Source organism: Mirounga angustirostris, unplaced genomic scaffold (genome assembly GCF_029215605.1).
Source record: "Mirounga angustirostris isolate CCGP_5_RB_7025 unplaced genomic scaffold, mMirAng1.0.hap1 SCAF_17, whole genome shotgun sequence".
Taxonomy (NCBI): Eukaryota; Metazoa; Chordata; class Mammalia; order Carnivora; family Phocidae; genus Mirounga; species Mirounga angustirostris.
This window is the reverse complement of record NW_026991725.1, coordinates 44,739,735-44,765,892: the sequence shown is the minus strand read 5'-3', so window position 1 is coordinate 44,765,892 and position 26,158 is coordinate 44,739,735. Positions and strand designations below refer to the sequence as shown.

Sequence of the window (26,158 nt, the reverse complement as noted above, 5' to 3'; positions counted from 1 at the left end):
CTGTATTTGTCTCTTTCTATTTTTATTTTTTTAAGATTTTATTTATTTGAGAGAGAACGTGTGAATGTGGGGAGGGGCAGAGGCAGAGGGACAAGCAGACCCCCGCTGAGCAGGGAGCCTGACGCGGGGCTCGATCCCATGACCCTGAGATCATGACCTGAGCCGAAATCAGGAGTCAGACGCTAAACCAACTGAGCCACCCAGGCGCTCCCTTTCTGTTTCTTTTTTGAATTCAATCCACCCTCTGTTATTTTGGAGGCTTATTGAGATGTAATTCATATACCATCCATTTCCTCTGTGAAAAGGTGCAGTTTGATGTATTCTAGCGAATCCACAGGCACCACCTCACTACCGTGTGCTGCCAGAGGGCCGTGTACCTGAGAGCCACACACCTCGGCCAGCCGGGCCCGCACCATCTGCCCCACCCTCCTCCAGGACTCCTTTTTGCATCCTGGCCTTCTGACTTGGGGGCTTCCCTCATGCTCTCAGGTGCTGGGAGGGCTCAGTGTTGGTCTGTCTCATGGTTGGGGTCTTCTGTGTTGTGGGAGCGTTTGGTTTTCTGCTTTCATCTCACACCAGCTCCATCCAGATGAAGACTTTCTGCATCCCTGCATTCTCGGGGTTCATGCAGTCCGCCCCCTCCTGCCACTGCAGGGAAGCGCAGCAGCTTTTCTGGGGTGTGTGGGGGCTGGCGTGAGAGGCGGTGGCCCGTTCTGTGCTTCCTTCTGTCCCACGAGATCCCAGTCCCCTTTCACACGTCTCAGGGGTGTGCCTGCCCTGCCCACTACATCCCCACCCACAAGACCATTCAGTGCACCCGGGAACCGCCCCCCGCCATGGGCTCAGCTACCCCAGCTTCCTTGGCTCCCCAGGCCGCGTCACTCCTGCCATCACGGCCTCTGTCCAGAGTTTTTGGCTGGCCAGAGGAGCCTGAGTGTTCTTGGTGAACACGTGCCCACCAGGGAGCCCACCAAGAGGGGAGGAGTGAAAACCGAGGAACCGTGAGTGGAGGGCCAGTGGAACAGACGCCTGCCTCGACAGGAGCCGTGGTGCCCCAGTGCTGCCTCCAACTAAATTCTCACTTTCCTTCTTGCCAGAAATAAGGAAACCCTGAGGGTGAGTTCTTCCAGGTCATCAGAAGAAAGGGCACCTTTTTCCTAAAGCTGTAAAGTGTGCAGAGTTAAAATTTGCTCTTTAAAGGTACTTCTGGGGCACCTGGGTGGCTCAGTCAGTTAAGTGTCTGCCTTCGGCTCAGGTCTTGATCCCAGGGTCCTGGGATCGAGCCCCAAGTTGGGCTCCCTGCCCGGCAGGAAGCCTGCTTCTCCCTCTCCATCTCCCTCTGCTGCTCCCCGCCATGCACTCTCTCTCTCAAATAAATAAGTCTTTTGTAAAAATAAAGGTGCCTTTGAAAATGCAGAGAATTAGAAAAAAAATACAAATCACCTGTGACCCCGTCACCACACAGCGGATCTGAGCTTCAGGCGTGGCTCCTTTGTGTTTATTTTACTGTGGACAGACTTTCAGCAGAGCTGGAAACAGTTGTGAAACTTGATTTTTTACATTTTACTATACATCTTTCATATTATCAGTCTCTGTAGAAATTAGTCCTTCAAGTCTGTCCGCCCCCATGTCGGGAACGACAGTGTTGCTGACTTTCCCCACCATTAGCCAGACCGCTGTGGGGCGTTGCAGGGTCTGCCCCCGTGGCTCCCTTGAGCCTGCTTTGTCACTGCTGGGCGCACGTGGGGTCTTTCGGACGCCGGCTCGGGGTTGCCCTCGATAAAACCAAGTGTGTCTGAGATTCCTTGGCCAGGACTCCCAGGTCAGTGGTGGCTTTACAGAGCCAGATGGACAGACGTGGGCACTAACTAGCACTTCGGGGCCGGCTTTGGGAGCAGGAGCCCAGTCAGGAAGTGCACCCAGTCCAGCTGACTTCCAGGTGTGGCTCACCTTTCCAGCAGTGTGAAGCAGCCGCCCTCCTGTTCAGCCAGCAGACGAGGTATTCTGGTGTACTGCCGACCCTGCTGAGACCTGGTGCAGGCGGCCAGTCTGGGGACGGGCTTGCCCGGTGCAGCTGGTAAGGTGGCATCTGCCCCGGGGGCTCCATCTCCCGAGGGCGCCTGGCCGCCAGGCTCTGCTGGGCCAGCTGTGCGACCTTCCTCTTGAGGAGACAGGCAAACCAGGCAGCAGCCCGGAGGCCCTGGAGAGGCCAAAGTTCAGTGCCATAGGCCTTATTGGACGCAGTCGGCTCAGCTGTGGGACTGGCACTAAACTAAACGAAACCAAACACGGCGCTTGCGAGCTGGCCCCGAGGTGGGACAGGCAGCAGTCAGGAAACCGGCCTTTGCCTGGGGCCACGCCTCCTGGTGACATGGGTGCCCAGGCCCCAGCATCGCTGGGCTCTGCTCATTGGTTCACCTGTAGTCCCGTGCTGTTGACAGCCAGGAAGGTGAGCAAGATCCAGACCCCTCCGCTCACCTGATTTTCCCTCTGAATTCAGGAAAGTCAAGGGAGCAGACCTGGTGTCTGGCTTCCAGCTTCCGTTGTCAAGGCTGAGCTTGGCCCCCCGACTGGCTAGCAGGAGGGTGGGGGCTGAGTACTCACAAGCCAGGGGAACCCAGGAGAAAGCTCTCGGGTCCCTGCAGAGTGGAGGCCCTGTCAGCGGGGAGGGCCGTTTCTCAGGCTGGAGGCTTACGCGAGGGTGATGCTGGTGGCTTTGGTCTGCCCAGTCAGCCCCTGCTTTTCACCATCAGCACCTCCTTGTCTTGAGATGACCTCCTTGTCTGCATGCTCGGTGGCTCGGTGCGTGAGTCGCTCGCTGGAACCTCGCACGTGAGGCCGGGCGTGACGCCCCATCTCCAGTTACCTGAATTAATGCACACAATGCGGGAAGCATTGGACACAGGTGTGTCTTCTGTCGTGGGCAGAAACACCAGCAATGGTTGACTTTCTTTTGTGCCCTGCAGGGTGTGCCCGAGGACCTGCTGTTCTTCTACAACCACCTCAGAAAGGGCGGTGGGGTCGTCCGCGTGGACCAGAGCCTCCTCCTCTACCGCTACCACCCAAACGCTGCCACGCACTCTGTCCTCGAGTACGTAGGCCCCAAGGCTCCAGACACGGTTTGGGGGCCGGCAAGGTGCCAAGGTCGAGCATGAGGGGTCCAGGCCCAGGGTCGAGGGCGTGGGGCTGCCGAGGTCCAGGGTCGAGCATGAGGGGTCCAGGTCCAGGGTCGAGGGCGTGGGGCTGCCAAGGTCCAGGGTGGAGCATGAGGGGTCCAGGGTCGAGGGCGTGGGGCTGCCGAGGTCCAGGGTGGAGCATGAGGGGTCCAGGGTCGAGGGCGTGGGGCTGCCGAGGTCCAGGGTGGAGCATGAGGGGTCCAGGGTCGAGGGCGTGGGGCTGCCGAGGTCCAGGGTGGAGCATGAGGGGTCCAGGTCCAGGGTCGAGGGCGTGGGGCTGCCGAGGTCCAGGGTGGAGCATGAGGGGTCCAGGTCCAGGGTCGAGGGCGTGGGGCTGCCGAGGTCCAGGGTGGAGCATGAGGGGTCCAGGGTCGAGGGCGTGGGGCTGCCGAGGTCCAGGGTGGAGCATGAGGGGTCCAGGTCCAGGGTCGAGGGCGTGGGGCTGCCAAGGTCCAGGGTGGAGCATGAGGGGTCCAGGTCCAGGGTCGAGGGCGTGGGGCTGCCGAGGTCCAGGGTGGAGCATGAGGGGTCCAGGGTCGAGGGCGTGGGGCTGCCGAGGTCCAGGGTGGAGCATGAGGGGTCCAGGGTCGAGGGCGTGGGGCTGCCGAGGTCCAGGGTGGAGCATGAGGGGTCCAGGGTCGAGGGCGTGGGGCTGCCGAGGTCCAGGGTGGAGCATGAGGGGTCCAGGTCCAGGGTCGAGGGCGTGGGGCTGCCGAGGTCCAGGGTGGAGCATGAGGGGTCCAGGGTCGAGGGCGTGGGGCTGCCGAGGTCCAGGGTGGAGCATGAGGGGTCCAGGGTCGAGGGCGTGGGGCTGCCGAGGTCCAGGGTGGAGCATGAGGGGTCCAGGGTCGAGGGCGCGGGGCTGCCGAGGTCCAGGATGGAGAGTGCAGAGTTGCCGAGGTCTGAGAGGTCAGTGGGGCAGACACAGGTCACCTGGGTCAGGTCTCTACCACAAGGCAGGAAGTCTGGGAGCGTGGCCGGTGCGGGTGTGCAGAGCCTGTAGCCTTCATGGGAAGCTGTCTCAGGGCCTGTGGACGAGGTTCCTGGGACGAAGGCTGTGTGTCTGTTCGCTTTTCCACAGCGAGGTAGGCCTCATGCACATGTGCCCGGGAAGTCTTGCTCTCCACTGCTGTGAGGTGCACCAGGTCGCGTCTGACTTGGTTACTGGTGCCTCGGTGCGCCCTGTCCGTCCCCACCAAGGGGGCCTGCCCGCTCCCTCTCGCCCTCCTCTGCCACCTGCCCGGCCCCCAGGTCCCCAGTAGCTGGTGTGCGCTTGGGGCGGCAGGTGTGGAACACGGAGGCAGGTGTGTGTGCTTATTTCTTCAGCTTGAGCTGTGTGTGCATGTCGCGTGTTTCTTACCATTACAAACGGGTGACCCCTTGGTGCCTTGCGGTCGTAACACTGCTCACTTTTGGGAACGGGAAGGAAGGGTGCACATTCGTCTTTCGGAGGTGGGGTTAGCTGTGTTTCCTTGGAGGGTGTGAGACCCCTTGGGAGGTTGTGGCTTCCCAGCTGGGCAGCCTCTGTTTGGGGAGATCTGACGTCTACCTGCCCTGAGGAGTGGGGTGCCGGTTTGTGCAACGTCATCGGGGGGCCCCAGATTGACTCAGTAGGTCCTCGGACATTGGCATGTGTGTTGAAATTTAGCTGCTTTGTTTTCCAGCTTTCAGCCAAAGAACTTGATTTTGGTTATTTACTGTTAAACCTGAACTTTTATACAGTAGCTTTAGTGGAGCATCATTGTTTGGGGTTTGTTGTCATGAAGCTGACTCAGTGCGAGTGTGATTTGCACCGTGGGGTAAAGGTCTCGTCACAGGACAGAGCAGTCCCGGATGTGTGCGTGTACGTCTCATCAGTCTCCAGGCGCGTGAACAAAACCAGACAGAAGTAGACAAATTACAAATTACCTCCATAATTACAGTTGGAGGTTTTCAAGCCCATCTCAGTGCCTGAGAGAAGCAGGGGAATTCTGCAAGGTCCAGAGAACTGGAATTAACCCCTTGACCTGACTGGCATTTACAGAACATGACACTCAGCTGCAGAATACATTCCTTGAAGGTGCAAGACAGACAGCTCTGAATACATTTCAAGTGATTAAAATCATACAAGGTATGTTTTATAACCACATAGAATTAAATTAGAAGTCATTAACATATCTTAAAAATCTAAAATATTTGGAAATTAAGCAACCAAGGGGAAAAAATCACAAAGGAAATTAAAAAAATTTAATTTGATGAAATTAAAATGGTATGTCAAAATTTGTGGAATTCACTAAAGCACACAATCTGCACATTTGCAGTGAACAACTAAAAATAGCAGTTAAGAAACATGCATGATGGCATCAAACATAAAGTATTTGTGGGTAAATGTGACAAGGGGCGTGTGTCCTCTGGAAACTATGAGAAAGCGCAGAGGGAAATTAAAGAAAGCCCATAACAGGCCTGAGGGGCGCCACCTTCATGGGTTGGAAGATTTGGTGACTTTGATGTCAGTTCTCCCCAAACTGAGCTGTGGATTGAACTTCTTTGCAGAAATTGATAACCTGATTCTTAAATGCACGTGGAAAACTAAAGGACCCAGAATGGCCTCAGCAACCTTGACAAGAGTGAAATTTGAGGACTCACAGTTCCCAGGAAACACAGCAACAGCACCAAAAGAGACCAGGGAAATGGAGAATCCAGAAATACACTGAAAATTGTACAACAGATTGAGTTTCAGCAAAGTCTCCAAGGCATTTAATGGAAAAGGGAAGATATTTTCAATAAGTGGAGCCACTGGATATCCACGTGGGAAAAGAAGAAGGAAAGAACAAGAGTCGCATGCCATATAGAAACGCTCATTTTTTTTTTTAAAGATTTTATTTATTTATTTGACAGAGAGTGAGAGTAGGAACACAAGCAGGGGGAGTGGGAGAGGGAGAAGCAGGCTTCCCGCGGAGCAGGGAGCCCGATGCGGGGCTCAATCCCAGGATCCCGGGATCATGACCCGAGCCGAAGGCAGACGCTCAACGACTGAGCCACCCAGGCGCCCCATAGAAACGCTCATTTTAGTTGGATCTTTGATATAAACCTAGAAACAACTGGAATAGAAAGCTTCTAGAGGGAAACAGGGAACACCTTCACAACTTTGGGATCAGCAAAAACTTACCAGCAAGGACATGAGAATCATTAACCATTTAAAAAGTGATAAAGTGGATTTATCAAAATTAAAAACATTTATTCATAAAAAGACACCATTAAGAACATGAGTGGCAAACTGCAGACTGAATGGGGATATTCACAATCCATGTGTCTGAAGGAGAACCAAGTAAGAGGCACGTAAAGAACCCCAGCAACAAAGACAGTGTCATAACAATAGGCAAATACTTTATAATACATTTCACGAAACAATAATATGTAATATATAAATAATATAAACCCACTACACACCCAACAGGAGGGCTAAAATTAATATCTGCCAATTCCAAATGGTGGCAAGGGTGTGGATCTAGCAGAATGGTCAGACACTGTTCCCAGGACTGTAAATGGTACATCCCTCTCTGGAAAACTGGCACTTTTTTATTAAACTGATATCCCTGTGACCTAGCAATTCCATGTCTAGGTGTTTAATGCACGGGAAGTGAAAACATTGTTCAACGTATTACTATTAATATTGCCGAGAGCTGGGAACCACCCAAATGTCCATCAAGTGAATGGAGGTTGTAATGGAATGCTGCTCAGCATTAAAAGAGAGGGATGAATGCCAAAGCAGTTTGCTTACTAAAGAAGCAAGGCACAAGGGCATGCATGTTGTGGGATTCCGCTTACACGAAGCACTCCAACAGGCAGGATTCGTCTCTGCCATTCGTAATGACAGCTAGTCCATAGAGGAATTCCAGCAAGTGTGCACTAATAGAAAATTAGAACCAGTGTTGGGTGATAGAACTAGATAGAAATTAGATCTGTGAGGTGTGGGACTTCCGGGATCTCCTGCAGAGCGTGAGGTATGGGACTTCGGGGATCTCCTGCAGAGCGTGAGGTGTGGGATTTCGGGGATCTGCAGGCTGTGAGGTGTGGGACTTCGGGGATCTCCTGCAGAGCGTGAGGTGTGGGATTTCGGGGATCTGCAGGCTGTGAGGTGTGGGACTTCGGGGATCTCCTGTAGGCTGTGAGGTGTGGGACTTCTGGGATCTCCTGCAGAGCGTGAGGTGTGGGATTTTGGGGATCTGCAGGCTGTGAGGCGTGGGACTTCGGGGATCTCCTGCAGAGCGTGAGGTATGGGACTTTGGGGATCTCCTGCAGAGCGTGAGGTGTGGGATTTCGGGGATCTGCAGGCTGTGAGGCGTGGGACTTCGGGGATCTCCTGTAGGCTGTGAGGTGTGGGACTTCGGGGATCTCGCAGGCTGTGAGGTGTGAGACTTCAGGGATCTCCTGCAGAGCGTGAGATTTGGGATTTTGGGGATCTGCAGGCTGTGAGGTGTGGGACTTCGGGGATCTCCTTCAGGCTGTGAGGTGTGAGACTTTGGGGATCTCCTGCAGAGCGTGAGGTGTGGGATTTCGGGGATCTGCAGGCTGTGAGGTGTGGGACTTCGGGGATCTCCTGCAGAGCGTGAGGTGTGGGATTTCGGGGATCTGCAGGCTGTGAGGTGTGGGACTTCGGGGATCTCCTGCAGAGCGTGAGGTGTGGGATTTCGGGGATCTGCAGGCTGTGAGGTGTGGGACTTCGGGGATCTCCTGTAGGCTGTGAGGCGTGGGACTTCGGGGATCTCCTGCAGAGCGTGAGGTGTGGGATTTTGGGGATCTGCAGGCTGTGAGGCGTGGGACTTCGGGGATCTCCTGCAGAGCGTGAGGTATGGGACTTTGGGGATCTCCTGCAGAGCGTGAGGTGTGGGATTTCGGGGATCTGCAGGCTGTGAGGCGTGGGACTTCGGGGATCTCGCAGGCTGTGAGGTGTGAGACTTCAGGGATCTCCTGCAGAGCGTGAGATTTGGGATTTTGGGGATCTGCAGGCTGTGAGGTGTGGGACTTCGGGGATCTCCTTCAGGCTGTGAGGTGTGAGACTTTGGGGATCTCCTGCCGAGCGTGAGGTGTGGGACTTCGGGGATCTCCTGCAAAGCGTGAGGTGTGGGATTTCGGGGATCTGCAGGCTGTGAGGCGTGGGACTTCGGGGATCTCCTGCAGGCTGTGAGGTGTGGGACTTCGGGGATCTCCTGCAGGCTGTGAGGTGTGGGACTTCTGGGATCTCTCGCAGGCTGTGAGGTGTGGGACTTCTGGGATCTCCTGCAGGCTGTGAGGTGTGGAACTTCCGGGATCTCCTGCAGGCTGTGAGGTGTGAGACTTCGGGGATCTCCTGCAGGCTGTGAGGTGTGGGACTTCTGGGATCTCTCGCAGGCTGTGAGGTGTGGGACTTCTGGGATCTCTCGCAGGCTGTGAGGTGTGGGACTTCTGGGATCTCCTGCAGGCTGTGAGGTGTGAGACTTCAGGGATCTCCTGCAGAGCGTGAGATTTGGGATTTCGGGGATCTGCAGGCTGTGAGGTGTGGAACTTCCGGGATCTCCTTCAGGCTGTGAGGTGTGAGACTTTGGGGATCTCCTGCAGAGCGTGAGGTGTGGGATTTTGGGGATCTGCAGGCTGTGAGGCGTGGGACTTCGGGGATCTCCTGCAGAGCGTGAGGTGTGGGATTTCGGGGATCTGCAGGCTGTGAGGTGTGGGACTTCGGGGATCTCCTGCAGAGCGTGAGGTGTGGGATTTCGGGGATCTGCAGGCTGTGAGGTGTGGGACTTCGGGGATCTCCTGTAGGCTGTGAGGCGTGGGACTTCGGGGATCTCCTGCAGAGCGTGAGGTATGGGACTTTGGGGATCTCCTGCAAAGCGTGAGGTGTGGGATTTCGGGGATCTGCAGGCTGTGAGGTGTGGGACTTCGGGGATCTCCTGCAGAGCGTGAGGTGTGGGATTTCGGGGATCTGCAGGCTGTGAGGTGTGGGACTTCGGGGATCTCCTGCAGAGCGTGAGGTGTGGGATTTCGGGGATCTGCAGGCTGTGAGGTGTGGGACTTCGGGGATCTCCTGTAGGCTGTGAGGTGTGGGACTTTGGGGATCTCCTGCAGAGCGTGAGGTGTGGGATTTTGGGGATCTGCAGGCTGTGAGGCGTGGGACTTCGGGGATCTCCTGCAGAGCGTGAGGTATGGGACTTTGGGGATCTCCTGCAGAGCGTGAGGTGTGGGATTTCGGGGATCTGCAGGCTGTGAGGTGTGGGACTTCGGGGATCTCCTGCAGAGCGTGAGGTATGGGACTTTGGGGATCTCCTGCAGAGCGTGAGGTGTGGGATTTCGGGGATCTGCAGGCTGTGAGGCGTGGGACTTCGGGGATCTCCTGCAGGCTGTGAGGTGTGGGACTTCGGGGATCTCGCAGGCTGTGAGGTGTGAGACTTCAGGGATCTCCTGCAGAGCGTGAGATTTGGGATTTTGGGGATCTGCAGGCTGTGAGGTGTGGGACTTCGGGGATCTCCTTCAGGCTGTGAGGTGTGAGACTTCGGGGATCTCCTGCAGAGCGTGAGGTGTGGGACTTCGGGGATCTCCTGCAAAGCGTGAGGTGTGGGATTTCGGGGATCTGCAGGCTGTGAGGCGTGGGACTTCGGGGATCTCCTGCAGGCTGTGAGGTGTGGGACTTCGGGGATCTCCTGCAGGCTGTGAGGTGTGGGACTTCTGGGATCTCTCGCAGGCTGTGAGGTGTGGGACTTCTGGGATCTCCTGCAGGCTGTGAGGTGTGGAACTTCCGGGATCTCCTGCAGGCTGTGAGGTGTGAGACTTCGGGGATCTCCTGCAGGCTGTGAGGTGTGGGACTTCTGGGATCTCTCGCAGGCTGTGAGATGTGGGACTTCTGGGATCTCTCGCAGGCTGTGAGGTGTGGGACTTCTGGGATCTCCTGCAGGCTGTGAGGTGTGAGACTTCAGGGATCTCCTGCAGAGCGTGAGATTTGGGATTTCGGGGATCTGCAGGCTGTGAGGTGTGGAACTTCCGGGATCTCCTTCAGGCTGTGAGGTGTGAGACTTCGGGGATCTCCTGCAGGCTGTGAGGTGTGGGACTTCTGGGATCTCTCGCAGGCTGTGAGGTGTGGGACTTCTGGGATCTCCTGCAGGCTGTGAGGTGTGAGACTTCAGGGATCTCCTGCAGAGCGTGAGATTTGGGATTTCGGGGATCTGCAGGCTGTGAGGTGTGGAACTTCCGGGATCTCCTTCAGGCTGTGAGGTGTGGGACTTCGGGGATCTCCTCTGTCATCATCATCATGAATGTTCCTGTCTGTGTGTTCTCATGTTAGATTCTCTGAAGACACATTGAAGGGATCTCTCTGTAGGAATTGGTGGTGGCCCACGCTGTGGCAGAAGCCTGTGTGTCCAGGAAGGGCCAGGCCACAGGCAACTGGGCTTTGTCCCCACAAGTCCTCATCTTGTTCGCATGGGATCAGTCTCTTTTATGTTGAGCGGTTTCTTTCTTTTTTGCAGCGTGAGGCTTTGCCACCCACAACACAAAAGAAGTGATCTCATGTAGTTTCTGTACTGGATTAAAATCTTTGTGCTGTGAGTGGCAAAACCTCACAGAGTAATGAGCTTTAATTACACCTTCAGGCTTGTTGAGAATTGAATTTCTTCAAACTCTCTGCCCAGAAGCCCTCCTATGAAAGCACTCCCTGGTTGCTGTTCTTTCTATTTTAAACCAAGAACGGTCAGCATTTACATCGTTCATTATGAAATACTTAAGACATCCAGAGACAGAGACACGGAGGACCGACGTCCTGCGCCCGGCTGCCTTTCCCAGCCCCTCAGCAAGGCCAGCGCTGTCCGGGGTGTGAGCAGTGTCTCCCTGAACAATATGCATTACCTGTTTAAAAATGTCATGTCCACGGTAGCATTCTGCCTTTCTCCCCGAAAACTGCTTTTCCGTTCAGCCTCTCGGCTGCCCCTTCATGCGTGACCTCGGGGTGCTGCCTGTCTCCAGGCCACCTCCTCCCAAGGCCTTTCTGCCGTCCTGCTTGCAGAGTGGGGCTGACTCCAGCCGGGCCGGCACACCCCCCATTCTGCGTCGGGGGCCGCGGCCACCAGGGGGCACGTCTGTGGGTTTGGGGAAACCGCTCCGCTCGCTGCAGCCCCTGCTGGGGGACACTGCTGCCCTGCAGCAAGTGAGGAGACTATCGAGGAATCTTCCTGATTGGGTCAGAACTTAAAAGCACCGGGAAAGATGGCATTCCTGAGCAGGAACAGGGCCGGTGGCCGGAAGTGCTTTGCGGCCCACAAAGCAGGTGTGTTTGTGGCCATCTCTAAATTGTGTCGGCTCATCATCTACCAGTGTCTGCAGAGCAGGCCCCGCACCCCCCAGCGGGCGCCTGAGCTCCTGGGGTCTGGACTGGGGCCCGCCTTTCCCTTGGTCACGTCCACAGACCCCTTGAGACATCGTGATGGGCATTTCCTTCAATCTGCACCTCACACTGAGGAGCACGGACTGTTTAAAGAGAAGGAATACTCGAGAAGTGTCCCGACCCTGTGCTGACAGAACTCCACCAGGGCTGGGGACAGGAGAGGAAGCCGCTGCTGAGCCATGCACATCCGTCTACTGGTGGGGACCCCACACAGTGCTTCCTGACATGGGCTGTCCCGGCACGTCCTCCACCTGAAAGGCGAAAACCGTCAGCAGTGACTCTCTGAAGCTCCCTGTCCTTCGTCGTCCTCAGGATTTCCCGTTTACCAGAACTCACGTGCACATCCCTGGTCTTTCGTTGCTAAACTTCCGCTTCTTGGGTGTTGCCAGAGTTGCGCGTGCCTGGCCGTGGGCTGGACCGTCTGGAGCTTGTGGAATGCTCTGGAAGCGCTAACGGCCGGGGTCGGGGAGCTACTCCCCGCCAGCCCCGGTGCGCCCACGGCCCAGCCGTCAGAACTCCCGGCGGTCTGGGCAGCTGCTGCAGGAAGCGGAGCCGTGAGACCTCGCACCCGAGCTCACCAGACGTCGGGGTGACTGCATCGCCCTCAGGCTCCCCAGGGTCTGTGCCTGGCATCCCTCAAGGCCTCTGAGTACATGGACGTGAGAAGAGCACATCCTAGGGTCCACGTGGGGCTGTGAGGGTTGGTGAGGCAGTGCGAGCACAGTTCGTTTGTTCGTTCCCTCATTCATCTATCAAGCCAGTACCTCGTGAGCTGTGGAGAGAGGAGGTCCCCAGAACGTGCCCTGCTGTGCCCAGGGCTGGATGGGGAGGGAGGTCTGGGCGCAGCTAGAGGCCCTGCCCACCTGGTTCACCGCCCCATCCCCCCCCCCCCAGGACCACCATCTGGACCCACCGTGTCCGCTTCCTGGAAGAACGGGTCCTGCCGCACTGGGCAGCTTTCACCATCTGGAACGCGGGCAGGCAGGGCCGCCGGCTTTACCGCAGCCTGACGGCCGGGACACGACGCAAGGTGGGCCCCCCTCCATCCAGCCCAGCAGCTCTGTCCCCCCGGGCCCCCCGTCCCTGAGGCTGGTGTCCTGTGCCCCCCCTCCCCCCGCAGGTGGTTGCCTTCTGTGACGTGGACGAGAACAAGATCAGGAAAGGCTTCTATTGCCATGAGGACTCTCAGGTGGGTGAGACCCAGGACCCCAGGGAGGGCCTCGGTCCCACATGGGTTGCTCACACCACCCCTAGCTCTGTCCCAGGGGACAAGGAGGGGCCACTGCCCAGAACCTTCCTCCTTGGGGAAGGCTGCCTGTGCCTGGACAGCTGCAGGCCCAGCAGCAGTGGCCCCCATCTCCTGGGGGTCTCGGGCCCCAGAGTGGCCTGTGTCCCCTCCTGGCCCAGGTCTGGGCATCTGCCGTGCACCTCGGAGCTGGGCAGGGGTGAGGGGTCGGTCCAGCACGGCAGGGCGTCCCGTGGGACTAGCATGGACCCCAGCCCACAACACCTTTGTTTCTCAGGAAAGGCCTAAGCCTCGGGTTCCAATCCTGCACTTCCGAGCTGCCCGGCCACCCTTCGTCATCTGCGTGAAGCTGGTAAGTGTCAGCCATGGCCGTGGCGGGGGTCACATGACCGTGTGGCTGGTACAAGCCCCAGTTGCGGGATCACAGACGTCTGACATGCAGCCAGACATCCATGCCCTTGCCTTGGGCCACCTGTCTCAAGCTGTACACTAGGACGGGAGGCTGCCCAGGATGTTGGAAGAGGCCACCATGGTGGGCTGCATTTCTGTAAGAGCAGCTTTTTTCGGAAACTTGCTAAGTGCCAGACGTGGGGCTCATTCCGGGGCCTCATCAGGTGCTCTGGCAGAGACGAGGGGCTGTGGGCAGTAAAAGCGTCGCTGAGAAGCACCTCTGACCAAGCCCCGCGGCCTCCGCCCCCAGGGCTGTCCGGAGACTTTCCCCCCATATCCTTGCCTTTTCCCTTGAGGTCACGGGCACGGGCGCTGGGCTGTGCTGCGCCCGCCTCTCAGCTCCATTGGGGTCACACGGCGTGAGGCCTGGGGCATGAGGCCGGGCTGCTTGCCCGTGTCAGGCTGGCCTGTGTGGCCGGATGACTGAATTCCTCATTCCCGACTAACATCCCACATCTGACCGCGGGCCTGGTCATTTCCGGCCTTGCGACAGGGCACAGCTGTGACGTTCCTGTGACTTTGGAGCAGGTGTGAAGGGTCTCGGAAGGTGCCCTCCATGCACACGTCTTCGTGAGGCCACGCGAGGGCTTGTCCCAGCCTATCCTGCCGGACAAGGGCTCAGTTGGGCGGTGCCCTCGGGCGCCTCTGGCCTTGTAATTTCCAGGAGCTCTGCACACTCTGGTGCCAGTCCTTCCTCGGTTGGAGTGGCAAATACTTCTTCCCACGTGAGACTTGCCTCTTCACAGGTTCTTCCAGAAAAAGCTTTTTTTTAAGATTGATTTTATTTATTTGAGAGAGTGAGTGAGCACAAGCAGGGGGAGTGGCAGAGGGAGAAGCAGGCTTCCCGCTGAGCAGGGAGCCCGACGGGCTCGATCCCAGGACCCTGGGATCATGACCTGAGCCGAAGGCAGACGCTCAGCGACTGAGCCACCCAGGCGTCCCAGATAAAGTTACTTTTAACGCAGCGGCGTTCATCAACCTTTTCCTTACGATGAACACTTTTAGTGTCCTGTTTAGGAAATCGTTCTTCATGGTCAGAAAGACATATTCTCGTGTACACACACATACAAATGTAAAGTGTCATCTTTTACTTTGGAGTCCCAGCTACGGGGCCAGTTTGGCTCAGCCCTGCCCCAGTAGGTCCCCCAGAGGGGATGGGGGCTGATGGGTGGCAAGGGCCCTGTGCTTTCTGCTGGGGGTCGTGGGGGACACATGCGGCCACTTCACCAGCTTCCAACCGTGAGATTGGGCTGGAACCTCAGTCACCAGACACCAGAAGCCTTCATGGAGGCGGCAGCTTTTGCAGAAGGGAGGCAGAGTCTGTCAACATCAGGGAGGAGACCCGCAGGACACGCCTGCCCACCCCTGCGTCCAGCCTTGGGCTCAGGGACATACGCCTGCACACAGCAGGACTAGAACAAACCTGTGGAGGGAGGCAGGGAGGGGAGCATCCGTCTTCATTGGTGGCTGGTTAAGACCCCAACCTCTTTGGCATTGACTGGACTTTACTGAGCTGCCCACCATGTCTGTGCAGGGTGCCAGGCAGGACGGTGCCCCCACGGAGGGCGACCCCGCCAGGCTGTGACCCCAGAACGCGGACGTTGGTCTGGCAGGGGCAGTGGCCCGAGAAGGGCCCCAGGCGGGGCAGGAGGCGCGGCTTCGAGAGGCTGGACTCTGCCCTTTGCTATGGGGCCTCTTTGGGGAAGCCCCCCAACTGTGGAAGAGGCTGTCCGGACTGGCCGTGAGGCAGACTCACTCAGGGCCCCTGGGCCACGGCCGGGCCCGCAATCCAGCCCCGTGGAACCGTGAGACGCTGACACGTGTCATCCCAGGCTGCTCCCCTGGCGGGGGCTCATTCCACAGCAGCAGGTGACCAACTTCTAAGGCCCATGGTGGCGAAACTGTCAGAAAAGAACAAGCCAGCCGGGCGGTTAGAGCAGTGCGGCCTTGAGCGTTCATGTGTAGCTCCGTGTGAACGTGTGCCCGGGAGAGGACGTGCAGGGTCACAGGGTAGCCACGTTTTGGGAACCACCAGTTTTCCACAATGGTTGCACCAATTTACACTCCCACCCACCGGGCAAGGGCACCAGCATCTCCACACGTAGTCACTCGTTGAGGTGATGATGCTGCGTTTCCCTAACACCCAGCGACGCTGGGGATCCTTTCATCTGCTTGTTGGCCACGTGGGTATCGTCTTTGGAGAAATGTCTGTGCAGGTCCTTTGCCCGTTTTTTATCTGGGTTTTGTCTCATGAAGCCCTAACAGTTCTTTGTATGTTCTAGACGTGGTGCAAACACCTCCCGTTCTGCACGTTCTGTCTTCACTTTCTTGATGGGGTCCTTTGACGTACAAAGTATTTCATTTTGATAAAGTCCAATTTATCTGGTTTTAACTTGGGTGCTCATGTTTTCAGTGCTGTAGCTAAGACACCATCGCCAAATCCAGGACCACAAACATGTACCCCCATGCTTCCTTTGAAGATTTCGCAGTCCCGGCTCTGGGTTAGCGTGTGGCGTGTGGGAGGCGGCCAGCCCCGTTCTTGAGCTCGTAGCTGTCCGGGCACCGCGCGGCCAGGGCAGCTCCTGTCCCAGACGTCACCTTGAAGTTGTGTTCTGCTTGAACCGCCACGTAATAAATTACCATGAGCTAGCCTCATACAATACACACTTTTTTAGATTTTTAAATTTATTTATTTGAGAGAGAGAGCGCACACATGGTGGGGGCAGGGGGAGAGAATCTCAGGCTCCCCGCTGAGCAGGGAGTCCTACACGGGGCTCAGTCCCACGACCCTGAGATCATGACCTGAGCCAAAACCAAGAGGAGGACTCTTAACCAACTGAGCCACCCAGGCGTGCCACCGTTTCTTACCTCACAGTTGCTGTGGTTCAGAAATCCAGACGCCACCGGCGGGGCCTCAGGGCCCCTCATGAAGCTGCTGGTGAGGTGCCAGCCACGACACGGTCGCGTGGGGAGGCTCGCCTCGAGCAGCGTCTGCCTCCGTGTTGTCATGGCAGTTGGCCGAAGCCGGACCCTTAGGGTGTTGGACCGAGGGCTTTAGTTCTTTGCTGGATGTTCCTTGCCGTGTGGCCCCCTCTACCTGGCAGCATATGCTCTCGAAGCCGGCAAGGGGCAGGGTCTGCTAGCGAGACAGAAGACGCGATAATGTGTCACCAAATCACAGAAGTGGCCTCCCACCCCTTCCTTGGCTGTGTGCCGTGGCCAGTCCCGTCTGCGCTGCAGGGGAGGGGGTGACATGGACCCACCTGTCTACCTCTCTGCAGCATGTGCCCACCTGACTGGGTTTTCTAGTGTGAAAGCAGTTTCCTAACAAGCCTGTTTAAAGCCAAGATAAGCGCACGGTTCCAAGTTGCCAGGGAAACTGGACAATAACTATGAGGCCACATGGAAAATTTAAAATGAAAATTTAAAGTCTGTACAAATTATATATAATTTCTCAGAGATGAGCTCAGTTAAGGGCCTATTTCTCTGGGACCAAAACCTGCCAGGAACTAGAACCCTTGCCCCCGTGCAAACCTTCCTGGAGGGCAGGCTTTGGGTGGGAAGTGAGCTTCCTTTCCCGTCACCCACTATATCCCCGGAGAGGTGCCTGCAGGCACCTGTTTTTCGAATATTCTGCCAAAATTAGCCAACACAAACGTAAGTGTTTGCATGGTTTTTTAAACCAATGGCAGCATAGTATACATATCTTTTCTGTGTTTTGCTTTTTTTTTTTTACGTAATACATTTTGCAGATTATTCCGTATAAACCCACTGGTGCCATCTGAGTCTCCTGTCGTCTTTTAATTGAGCAGGAAGCTTTCATCGTGTCATGTGGCCATCCCCATGCGGCGTGTCCCCGTGCAAACCGTCCCCATGTCCCCGTGCCTATAAGCGAGGGGCAGGAAGGGGTCTGTTGACATTTCTTTGAGTCTGGGTTTAGACCCCTGCAAAGGGGGGCAGGGGTGTCATGGGGGCCCCAGGACGAGGCACAAAGAGCAAAGCTGGTGTGCCCAGGACAGATGGGTGAAGCAGAGCTGCCCGTGGGGGTCATTTCCTTCCCTTAGTCCCTGTGTCAGCTACCTTTTGCAGGGAGGGACCAAGTTTGAGCTGGGGGGTGTGTATGCCTCAGGGGACCCCCCCCACCCCTCCCTCCCACTGAAGACCAGCAGAACATTGTGGCCAACTTCTCACAATGTTCCCCCCCCCCCATCTCCAGCCCCTCTCAAGAGAGAAGTTCATTGTGGACCACGTAACAGGTGGCCACAGGCGACCACCCCAGGCCCCCTTGGGAGGGCCTCTGGGGGTCCCAGTGTGGGCTGGGGGAGGCTTGGATCAAGCCAGACATGCTGTTCCTCCCACAGGACCTCACCGGGGGTGCATTTGAAGACAACCTGAGGTCACTGCACCTGCAGGAAGGCCGGGACTTCCTTCACTTCAGCTGATGGGCCCACGGCAGCTGCCCCCAGGTACGTGGGATTGAGGGTGCTAAGGAGGGGTGGTCCACGGCCCTGAGGGGGAGCATGCGAGATGGGAGGTGTACCAAATGCCCAGCAAGCCCCCTTCCTTACGGGGCTGGCCCTTCACCTGCAGGGCGTGTGTGTGTGTTTTTAACCAGGACGTGGTTTACACGCAGCAAAAGGCAGAGCCGTGAGCCCACAGCCTGAGGGGTGTGTGTCCCTGACCGTCCCCTGCCCTGGGGGCACCGCCACCGCCCAGCGCATGGCGTCTGTCATGCCAGGAGCTTGTTAGCTCACGCTCCTGACAGACACCTGTGACGCGAGGACGACAGCTGCTGGGTGCTCGGGTCCCGCCATGGTGGACGTCTGATTCTGTCGATGTTGGGCAAACCCGGGGCCCAGTTCCTGGGTCTGACTTGGTTCGCGATGTGGAAGTACAGACCGGCGACTGAGGACGGAGGCTGTGTGCTCTGAGCTGGCAGGGCAGGCATCAGCCGGTCCCATGAGGATGGCAGAGGCTTGAGGGCGTGGGAAAGGGGGCTCCGGGGCCCCAGTGCCGTCCTCGCGGTTGGTCAGGGTAACATGTCTGGCCCCCTCTGGTGGGTCCCCGGTTGTGGGAGGGGTGAGTCAGGGAAGCCGGCAGTTATCGACGGTGTCCTGGCTGTTTCCGGCTGCTGGCTACGGGTTACTCCTTGGCTTCCTGAACTGGCCGCTGCGGGCAGTGGGCAGGGCGTCGTGTTTGCGGGTGTTCTGGCACCTTGAGTCTCCCAGGCCTGGGAAACCCAGTGCTCAACCCGGCCGAGAGCAAACGCCGTCAGCCGTGAGCGACCGCGGGTGATGTGGAGCCGGCTCGGCTTTGCCTGTCTCAGGACCCAAGCAACAAGGCCACTGATGACGCTGTGTCCTTAGGGATTTGTGCCGGAGGCAGGGGTGACCCTGCTGGCAGGAACCCTGTGGTAAGGGCTCGAACGAACAAGGCAGGGATCCCGAGTGGGCTCCAGGAACCCGGAGCGGCCTCATGGTGGGGCTCGCGGGAGTCAGAATGAGAAGCCGGGGCTGCGTTCCGAGTGATGGTGCAGGAGGAGCTGCTGCGAGGCAGGAGGACCCGGCATCCTGCTTCACACTCAGCACCTCTTACAGACACCTTTGTTTTTATACTGAATACTTCCTGCCACTCTTGTCCGTTTTGCAGATCCTGCTTGCTTCAGACACTGCTCATCCTGTGTGCCCGCTGCGTGCTCCTGTTTGCTCAGCATACCCCCTGGGAGCTGCTCAGCCGGGACCATTTCCCACCCACACTTCATTCACCAGAGCAGTGTCTCCCACTGGGGCTGAACCCACCCCCAAAATCTAGCAACATCTGGCGGTAGTTTTGTTGTGCGAGTGGGGAAGGGGCTTTGCTACTGGCATCTGGGATGTTGCTAAAGACTAGCTCAGCGGCGCCTAAGCGGTGCCGTCGGTTGAACGTCCGACTCTTGGCTTCAGCTCAGGTCATAATCTCTGGATGGTGAGACTGAGCCCCACGTCGGGCTCTGTGCTCAGCATGGAGTCTACTTGAGATTCTCTCCCCCTCTGCCCCTCCCGCTCCAAAAAAACCTGGAATTACTCAGCCCCAAGTGCCAACAGTGCTGAGGCTAAAAACCTAGCTATGCGTTCGAGGCCTGTGTCATCTGGATGTGATTCTTCGGTGATGGTTTTCCCACGTATGCGGTTCTGCCCCGTGGACCGTTCCTTTCCCTCGCACAGCGGGGGCCCCTGCGGTTAGGGGGTGGGCAGCGCTGCGGCCGCACGTGCGGGGTGTGCTCCTACCCCCGCGAGGGGTCTGCAGGCTCCAGCATCTGGGGACGAGCCCCCGTGACTCTCTGTACACACCAGTCAAATTTTCTGCAATCTCTCCTGTTTTTCTGGATAATTTCTTCAGCTGTGTCTAGTTGGCTGTTTCAGTCCATCCAGGGAGCTTTTCCCCCCAATCTCTTGATAATTTCTAGCCCTTTCAAAAACAGATGTCCTATTTTGTGGCTGGTATTACCAACATCTCAGTCTTTTGGTGTCTGCTTCCATTAAGTCTTGCTAATAATTCCGTTTGTGTATTTTGTGACCCTTCTGGAGCGTGGGTTTGGGTTCTTTCCATTCTGCCCATAGAGATGAGCCCGCACACTTTCAGGGAGGTTTCTGCCTCTTCTGCCCTCTGTCTGGGAGCACCACTGGTTGGGGCGGCAGTTTGAGCACATTTTCGGGTTAGTTTTGAGAACTGCACAGGGTCCTCCAGGCGTACTCCAGGAGACGCCTTCCCCAGCCCAGCTCCAGGGGAGATAGTGACGAGGTGCCGTCCCCTCGTTCTCATCCGCGCTGCTAGGGCGCAGCCACCCAGGGCCCCAGCTCCGCATGGGCCTTATGTCCTACCCCCACGCTGCCACCGAGATGAGACTGCCCTACGTGTCTCAGGCTCGACAGACACGATGCTCAGGACCCAGTGCCTGCTCACGGAGAGGTTCGGTTTTGTGCCGTGCACGTGGCCCCTCCCAGCTCCCTGCGCACATTCTGTTCCAGGCACACTGGCTTCTTGCTCCTCCTCAAACTCACCGAGCTCTTTCCTTTCTGGAGCCACAAGGTGCTCTTCTCTGTCTGGTGCCCACCTACTGCACGGCCCCTCCACGGCAGCCCCACACGCTGCCCACTGCATGTTGCCCCCAGGCACTGGTTGTGCTAACAGGTCTGCTCCTGGCTACACTCTGTGAGTGTGTGGGGCTCCTCTCACCTAGATCTACCACCTGGGCCCGGGGGGCCCTCCGGGAACTGCAGCTGCAACCTGGTCAGAGCGAGGGTGACCCACAGGAGCTGACGTGGCTGAGGGCGAGCAGAGGCGCGGGGCCGTGTGCAGCCAGCGGGTCAGGGTGGTTCCGCTCGGGCTGCAGTCAGGCCGGCAGTGGTGAGGGAGAGCTATGCAGTACAGCGTTGGGTCTGTGGTGAGCTCGCCCAGCTCCAGGTCTCCAAAAGGGCTTCTCTGGAATCTGGTGGATTTTTATTATTTATTTTTTTAAAGATTTTATTTATTTGACAGAGACACAGCGAGAGAGGGAACACAGCAGGGGGAGTGGGAGAGGGAGAAGCAGGCTTCCCGCGGAGCAGGGAGCCCGATGCGGGGCTCGATCCCAGGACCCCGGGATCATGGCCTGAGCCGAAGGCAGACACTTAACAATTGAGCCACCCAGGTGCCCTTGACTTTCATTTTCTTTCCTTTATTTTTTTTAAGTACTAGATCTTATTTTTAATTTTTTTTTTAAGATTTTATTTATTTATTTGACAGAGAGCCACAGCGAGAGAGGGAACACAAGCAGGGGGAGTGGGAGAGGGAGAAGCGGGCTTCCCGCTGAGCAGGGAGCCCGATGCGGGGCTCGATCCCAGGACCCCAGGATCACGACCTGAGCCAAAGGCACTCAACCGACTGAGCCACCCAGGCGCCCCTGAATCTTGTGGATTTTTAAAAAGACACTAAAAACAGTTCATTGTATTGCTTCTCAGAAGCGGCTTGCTTGGCTTTCTGCAGCTAAGGTCCAGACACTGCTCTGCGGGTACCGTCCCCCCCCCCCCCCCCCCCCCGTCCTCTGGGACCCTGGTGTATGACCCCCGCCAGCCGAGGGATCTCTGACTAGTCTTCCATCTAAAATGGAGAGCTCCCTATTTATTTTTGAGAGGGGAGCATGTTTTAAGGTTTGAATAAAATGTAAGTTAATCCACAAAGTAACACCAGACTTTCTCTTTCAGGGGGTCTGAGAGGAGGCATAGCCCATGGAAGGTAAACGCTCCCACAAGTCAGCAGCTTAGCCCAGGCAAGGAAACCGCTCCCTGTGAAGGAAGCAGCAGCCAGAGCCTGCCAGGACCCATCGGCTCCCTCAGCCCCCACTGCCACACGCACCGTGGGGGCAGCTCGTTCCCCAGCCCAGACACCGTCCGTCCTCAGTTCATGGCCCCAACCACAGCACGGCCACCACCTTCGCCTCAGATGTGCCCGTGACGCCGCGGTCCGGGCCTCAGCCCGCGAGACAGCATACAGGGCGTGGCCACGTGAGCCCTGAGGTGGCGAACCTTCGTGCACGTCAGCCTTGGTGGCCTTTAGGTTAGGTCTGCTCGGGGCAGTTAGAAAGAGGCAGTGTTTCGGGAACGAAGGAACCAACTGTGGAACTTCCCACATGGCTCCAGAGAACCCAATATCCTAGAAGACCATCCGCCCGTGGCAGATGCTGGGTACCCACACACCTACCTCTCTAGCTACCACGAGCCTCTCCTGTGGGGTCACAGCCCGTCTCAGGCAGGATTCTTTGGTTGCACAAAACTGAGGGGTTGGTGGCCACGGGCAATGCCCACGTGTGGTGGGCACGACAACGGGGCCGGGGGGGAGGGGAGGGGGGGAACTTGGGACCTGGGCCTGGTCGCCCGGGGCCACCCCCTGCACCCCTCCGAATCAGTGTCAGAGACAGAGACACAGAACTGCTTAGGATACGATTTTATAGACGGGGGTTCCCAAGGACATGAAGACAAAAGCACCAACACCCCAGGACACGTGTGAGGAAAAGCCACTGCTGTGGGGACGATCTCCAAGTCCCTCAGCGCCGCGTCCAGATGTCTCGTGCTGACCATCGTCGGGCTCCTCCTCTCTGCTGGGTGGGCGGGGGGGCCTCAGCAGGTGCCAGGCTGTGGGGGACACAGCACAAGGTCAGTACCGCCCCCCCGAGCCCCGTGGCCGACACGACCCGGGGAGCAGCAGGGAGGTCCCCGGTACCCCACCCCCCATTTTCATCTACCCGTGCATCAGATTTTCCTGATAAAAGCATACACGGCACGTTTAGTTGGAAAGCCCATGTTGCGCTTGGCCTGCCGTCCCCACTCCTCACGGTGCCACCCGGGGGACCCGAGAGAAGACAGGCACAGCCACCACAACATGCGGAACCAGGGGGGAGCAGGAAAACCATCCCAGAAATAACAGTGTGATTCCAGGTGCCCGGAGGACGGAAGACTGAAGAGCTGACAGGACGCAGGAAAGAGGCTGCTCGGAAGGCTGGCAGGGGGTCACGTGCTGGGACGGCGGCTGGTGCCACCCTCCCTTCACGCCGCCGGGCACCCGCGGTCCTCACTGGAAGACCCACCCGCAGGAAAACTGAGATCAGACAAGAATCAAAGATGGCAGCCGTAAACCCAACTGAATCGTAATCACACGGTAAGTAGGAGGACACAAAACACTCCAACGAGTTGATAATTAAAGTAGATTAAAAACAGATAAGACCTAATTATCATTTATAAGCAGTCCACTTAAATGTAAGAAAACACAGAAAGGAAAACGTGTAAACGACAACCAAAAATCCAGTGTGGCCGCTTTGCCATCAGACAAAGCAGACTGGAGGGCACAGAGCATTCTTACAGGCAGCGTATTTCCAAGTGATGGTCAGGTCACCAAGACGGTGGCATAAACTTAAGCCCACGGGCACCCAGTGCCGTCACTTGCGACATACCGCAACGCCGAGACGTCAGAACAAGGAGCGGGCAGGCAGGTTTGGGAAGCCCTAAGGGCATTCGGGGAACAGCCGCATGTTCGCAGCCTCACCAGAGTGGAGCCCCCCTAACGCGGAGATGGACAAATGCAGACTTGGCCTGGAGCAGAGGCTGCTGAGCTCACCGCAGAGCGGAAGGCACGCCTGAGTGCCAACTCGACAAGCTGCCGGAGGCAGGTGTGAGCTAGCAGGAGGGCAAGACTCTGGGGGTGCCATCTCGGGGGGAGCCCGCAGGTTCACCTGGTCATAAACCTGGAAAGCCCCCTGCACTCTGGCAGCTGACTGCTGTGAGTCGCACCTGGGCGTCTCCAGCACGAGGGTCTCCTGTCCAGGGGACAGGCCTGAGCCCATGATACCTACAGGGGAACGGCAGGGAGCCCAAGGCTGAGGTTTGCTCAGATGACTGCAAACTGCCCCACATCCTGCCACCTCTCCAGCAGGACTCCAGGGTCATGGCCATGGGTCCGCTCTCAAAGAGCACCCAGACCAGCACCCCTCGGAGGGGGACAGTGCAGGGACGCCCCAGGCAAGGGCACGACGTGCTGGAGAAGTTCAAAGGTCTGGAGGCTGCTGCAGTTCCAAACACACAGGGGCCCCTGCCAGACAAACAGACCTTCACAGGCCTGAGGCCCAGCTGCCTCAGTTCCTGCTACCGGCACAACATGTCTGGCTTTCAAGAAAAACTTACAAAATGTGCTAAGAGGCAAGAAAAAGCAGTTGGGAGAGATGGTACCAAAACCAGACTCAGACGTGCAGAGTTGGAATGACCAGAGGGGTTTAAAACAACTCTCGTTAATGTGCCAGGAGCTCTGATGGGGAAAGTGGGTGCCACCAAGGACAGACGGGCAGTGAAAGCAGAGGCAGAAAGTCTAAGGAAGAGTCAAAGGAAATGCCAGAAATCACACAGTAACAGAAATGAAGACTAGACATCATCAGGGAAAGAATCCGTCAACCTGAAGATTGGTCAATAGAAACTTCCCAAATCGAAATGCCAAGAGAGAAAAGAAAGGAAAAATGAACAATTCCAAGAGCTGGAACAGTGTGGCATCCCTTCTCCAATCCATAAAGCACAAAGCGCTCCTGAGTGCTCAAGGCTGCAAGCCTCAGCATCACAGACATCGGTCCTTGCCAGGTGGACCCGCAGGCTCCAAGCCACCCTCGGCCAAATGCCTGGCTGGTTCCATGGTGCAAACTGACGAGACTATTCTGCAGGGGTTTCTGAAACCCTAAGGGCCAAGAGTCAAGATGGTCTTAGGAAAATAAAACTGGAGATGGAGTCACGTGAGCACCACGACATCCCACAAGACCCGCCTGTGTCTGGCTTACAGGGGACCCAAGAGGAGAGCCCCACGTGTGGCCCAACTTTGGCCAGGATGGAGCTGCAGGGACTGCGCACGGAAGACGCATCTGCTGGCCTTTCCCCAGCACCACATGCAAACGCCAGTCCAGAGTAGCCTCAAATCTAAATGTAGGAGACGAAACAATAAAGCTTTAAGAAACACGGAGGAGACACAACCTTAGAATCGGTAAGGACCTTAAACAGGCCCATGAAACAGAACAGAAAGGGAAAAAAGGGTAAGTTGGAACCCATGAAACCTAAGGATGAGAAAGCTGCCCCCAGAGGGGGAGAGCCTGCAGACGCAGGTCCAGAGCCCATATGCATCAGACAGCCCAGAAAAAGCACAGAAGGGGACGCACACGCCAACAACCACAACGCACAGCACATGCAGTGCAAGCACGTTCTGGAACCTGCCCGCCAGCACCTGGGCAGCAACCCTCCAGCCCAGCAGCAGCAGCCAGCCCAGGAGGCTCCACCCTTGAGCCAGGTGCTCGTCCCTCGTGTGCGCAGAGCTGGACAGCGCTCACTTCTGTATGGATGTTCTTGCTCAGTAAAAGCTCAAAAGCAGTCAGGGATCCAACCCAGGTCCAGGGGAATATGGCCAGCGAGGCAGATGAGGAGCGCCGTGGGGCCGAGGAACCGCCTCCGAGCCCAGCATTCAGAGAACACACGGCTGTGCCCTGCACTGGAGCTCCAGTGGAGCCCACAGCGTGAGTCCACCCTGATCCCCTGCAAGCACACACGCAAGAGCCTAAAATCTACCAACAGCCACGCAGAACCTGGAAGGACAGCTCGGGGCCCTGCGAGCTCAGAAAACTGCATCTATGTGCACACACCAACACCGTGGAAAAGACTAACACCTCACTGGGCAGCCCTGGAGACTCGGGGGGTGACAAAGTCCCCGGAGAGGACGAGTGTCCGGGGAGATGGTGATGGTGGAAACCAGACAGCGGCACTGAGGACCTCTTGTGAGAGGAGCGAGCTCGGTTGCTGCCAACTCCGCTGAGGTCTGGCAGCACAGGACAGCCACCTGCCAGGCAGAGGGCCTGTCCTGGATGTCGTGCCCACAGGACACACCTGACACGTGCCTGGTGGGGACAAGGCAGGCGGGAGCCTTTGAGGAGGAGCCGGCAAAGCACGCGAGGGGCTGGCGGGGTGGGGAAACACCGCCGGTCAGTACAACCCAGAACGTTCCAGACTCAAGCTCAGAATGGTGGCTCGCGTGGGAAGGGCCCCCGGGTCTCACAGGGCCGAGGGCCATGCGGTTGGTTACCTTGGGGACCAGCTGAGGTCTGGGCACGCCAAGGAGGTCACACAGGCGGTTCCGCTGGCCTCTCACGAGCGGGAGCTCCGCGTCCCTGGGGAAGAGAGGGCAAGAGCAGCTTCAGCAGCGGGGACGGTCGGCTTGCAGTTAAGCCTGTCGTGAGCCATAAACTCGCAGGCAACTGCCTGCTGGGTGCGCAGAACCCCAGCATCTTAGTTTCCGCGGTGGTGGGACCAGGGAAAACGGCACCAGGAAAACCCTCGCTCGGGTGTGGGTGATACACAGCCCTTG

At 57.4% G+C, this 26,158-nt stretch overlaps 2 protein-coding genes across 23 annotated transcripts in view; one reads left to right on the top strand and one right to left on the bottom strand.

Annotated features, from left to right (window-relative positions):
• Nucleotides 1-26,158, top strand: part of B3GNTL1 (UDP-GlcNAc:betaGal beta-1,3-N-acetylglucosaminyltransferase like 1) — a 136,000-nt gene that overhangs the window by 91,691 nt on the left and 18,151 nt on the right. For 11 of the 20 annotated variants that reach the window (XM_045888198.3, XM_064583415.1, XM_064583416.1 and 8 more), the window contains 6 exons: nt 2,967-3,091; nt 12,460-12,595; nt 12,686-12,754; nt 13,089-13,163; nt 17,623-17,727; nt 17,877-23,515. In XM_045888198.3, the coding sequence (XP_045744154.1) occupies nt 2,967-3,091; nt 12,460-12,595; nt 12,686-12,754; nt 13,089-13,163; nt 17,623-17,703 (486 nt within the window). In that variant the 3' untranslated portion in view covers nt 17,704-17,727; nt 17,877-23,515. Of the gene's footprint in view, nt 1-2,966; nt 3,092-12,459; nt 12,596-12,685; nt 12,755-13,088; nt 13,164-17,622; nt 17,728-17,876; nt 23,516-26,158 lie in introns of those variants that run through there. The other 9 variants (XR_010408725.1, XR_010408724.1, XR_010408722.1 and 6 more) reach the window with 7 other exon arrangements.
• The window catches only part of TBCD (tubulin folding cofactor D), a 164,618-nt gene continuing 160,667 nt past the window's right edge, over nt 22,208-26,158 (bottom strand). For 2 of the 3 annotated variants that reach the window (XM_064583412.1, XM_064583411.1), the window contains one exon: nt 22,208-25,961. In XM_064583412.1, the coding sequence (XP_064439482.1) occupies nt 25,457-25,961 (505 nt within the window). In that variant the 3' untranslated portion in view covers nt 22,208-25,456. The remainder of the gene's footprint in view (nt 25,962-26,158) is intronic. The other variant, XM_064583413.1, reaches the window with a different exon arrangement.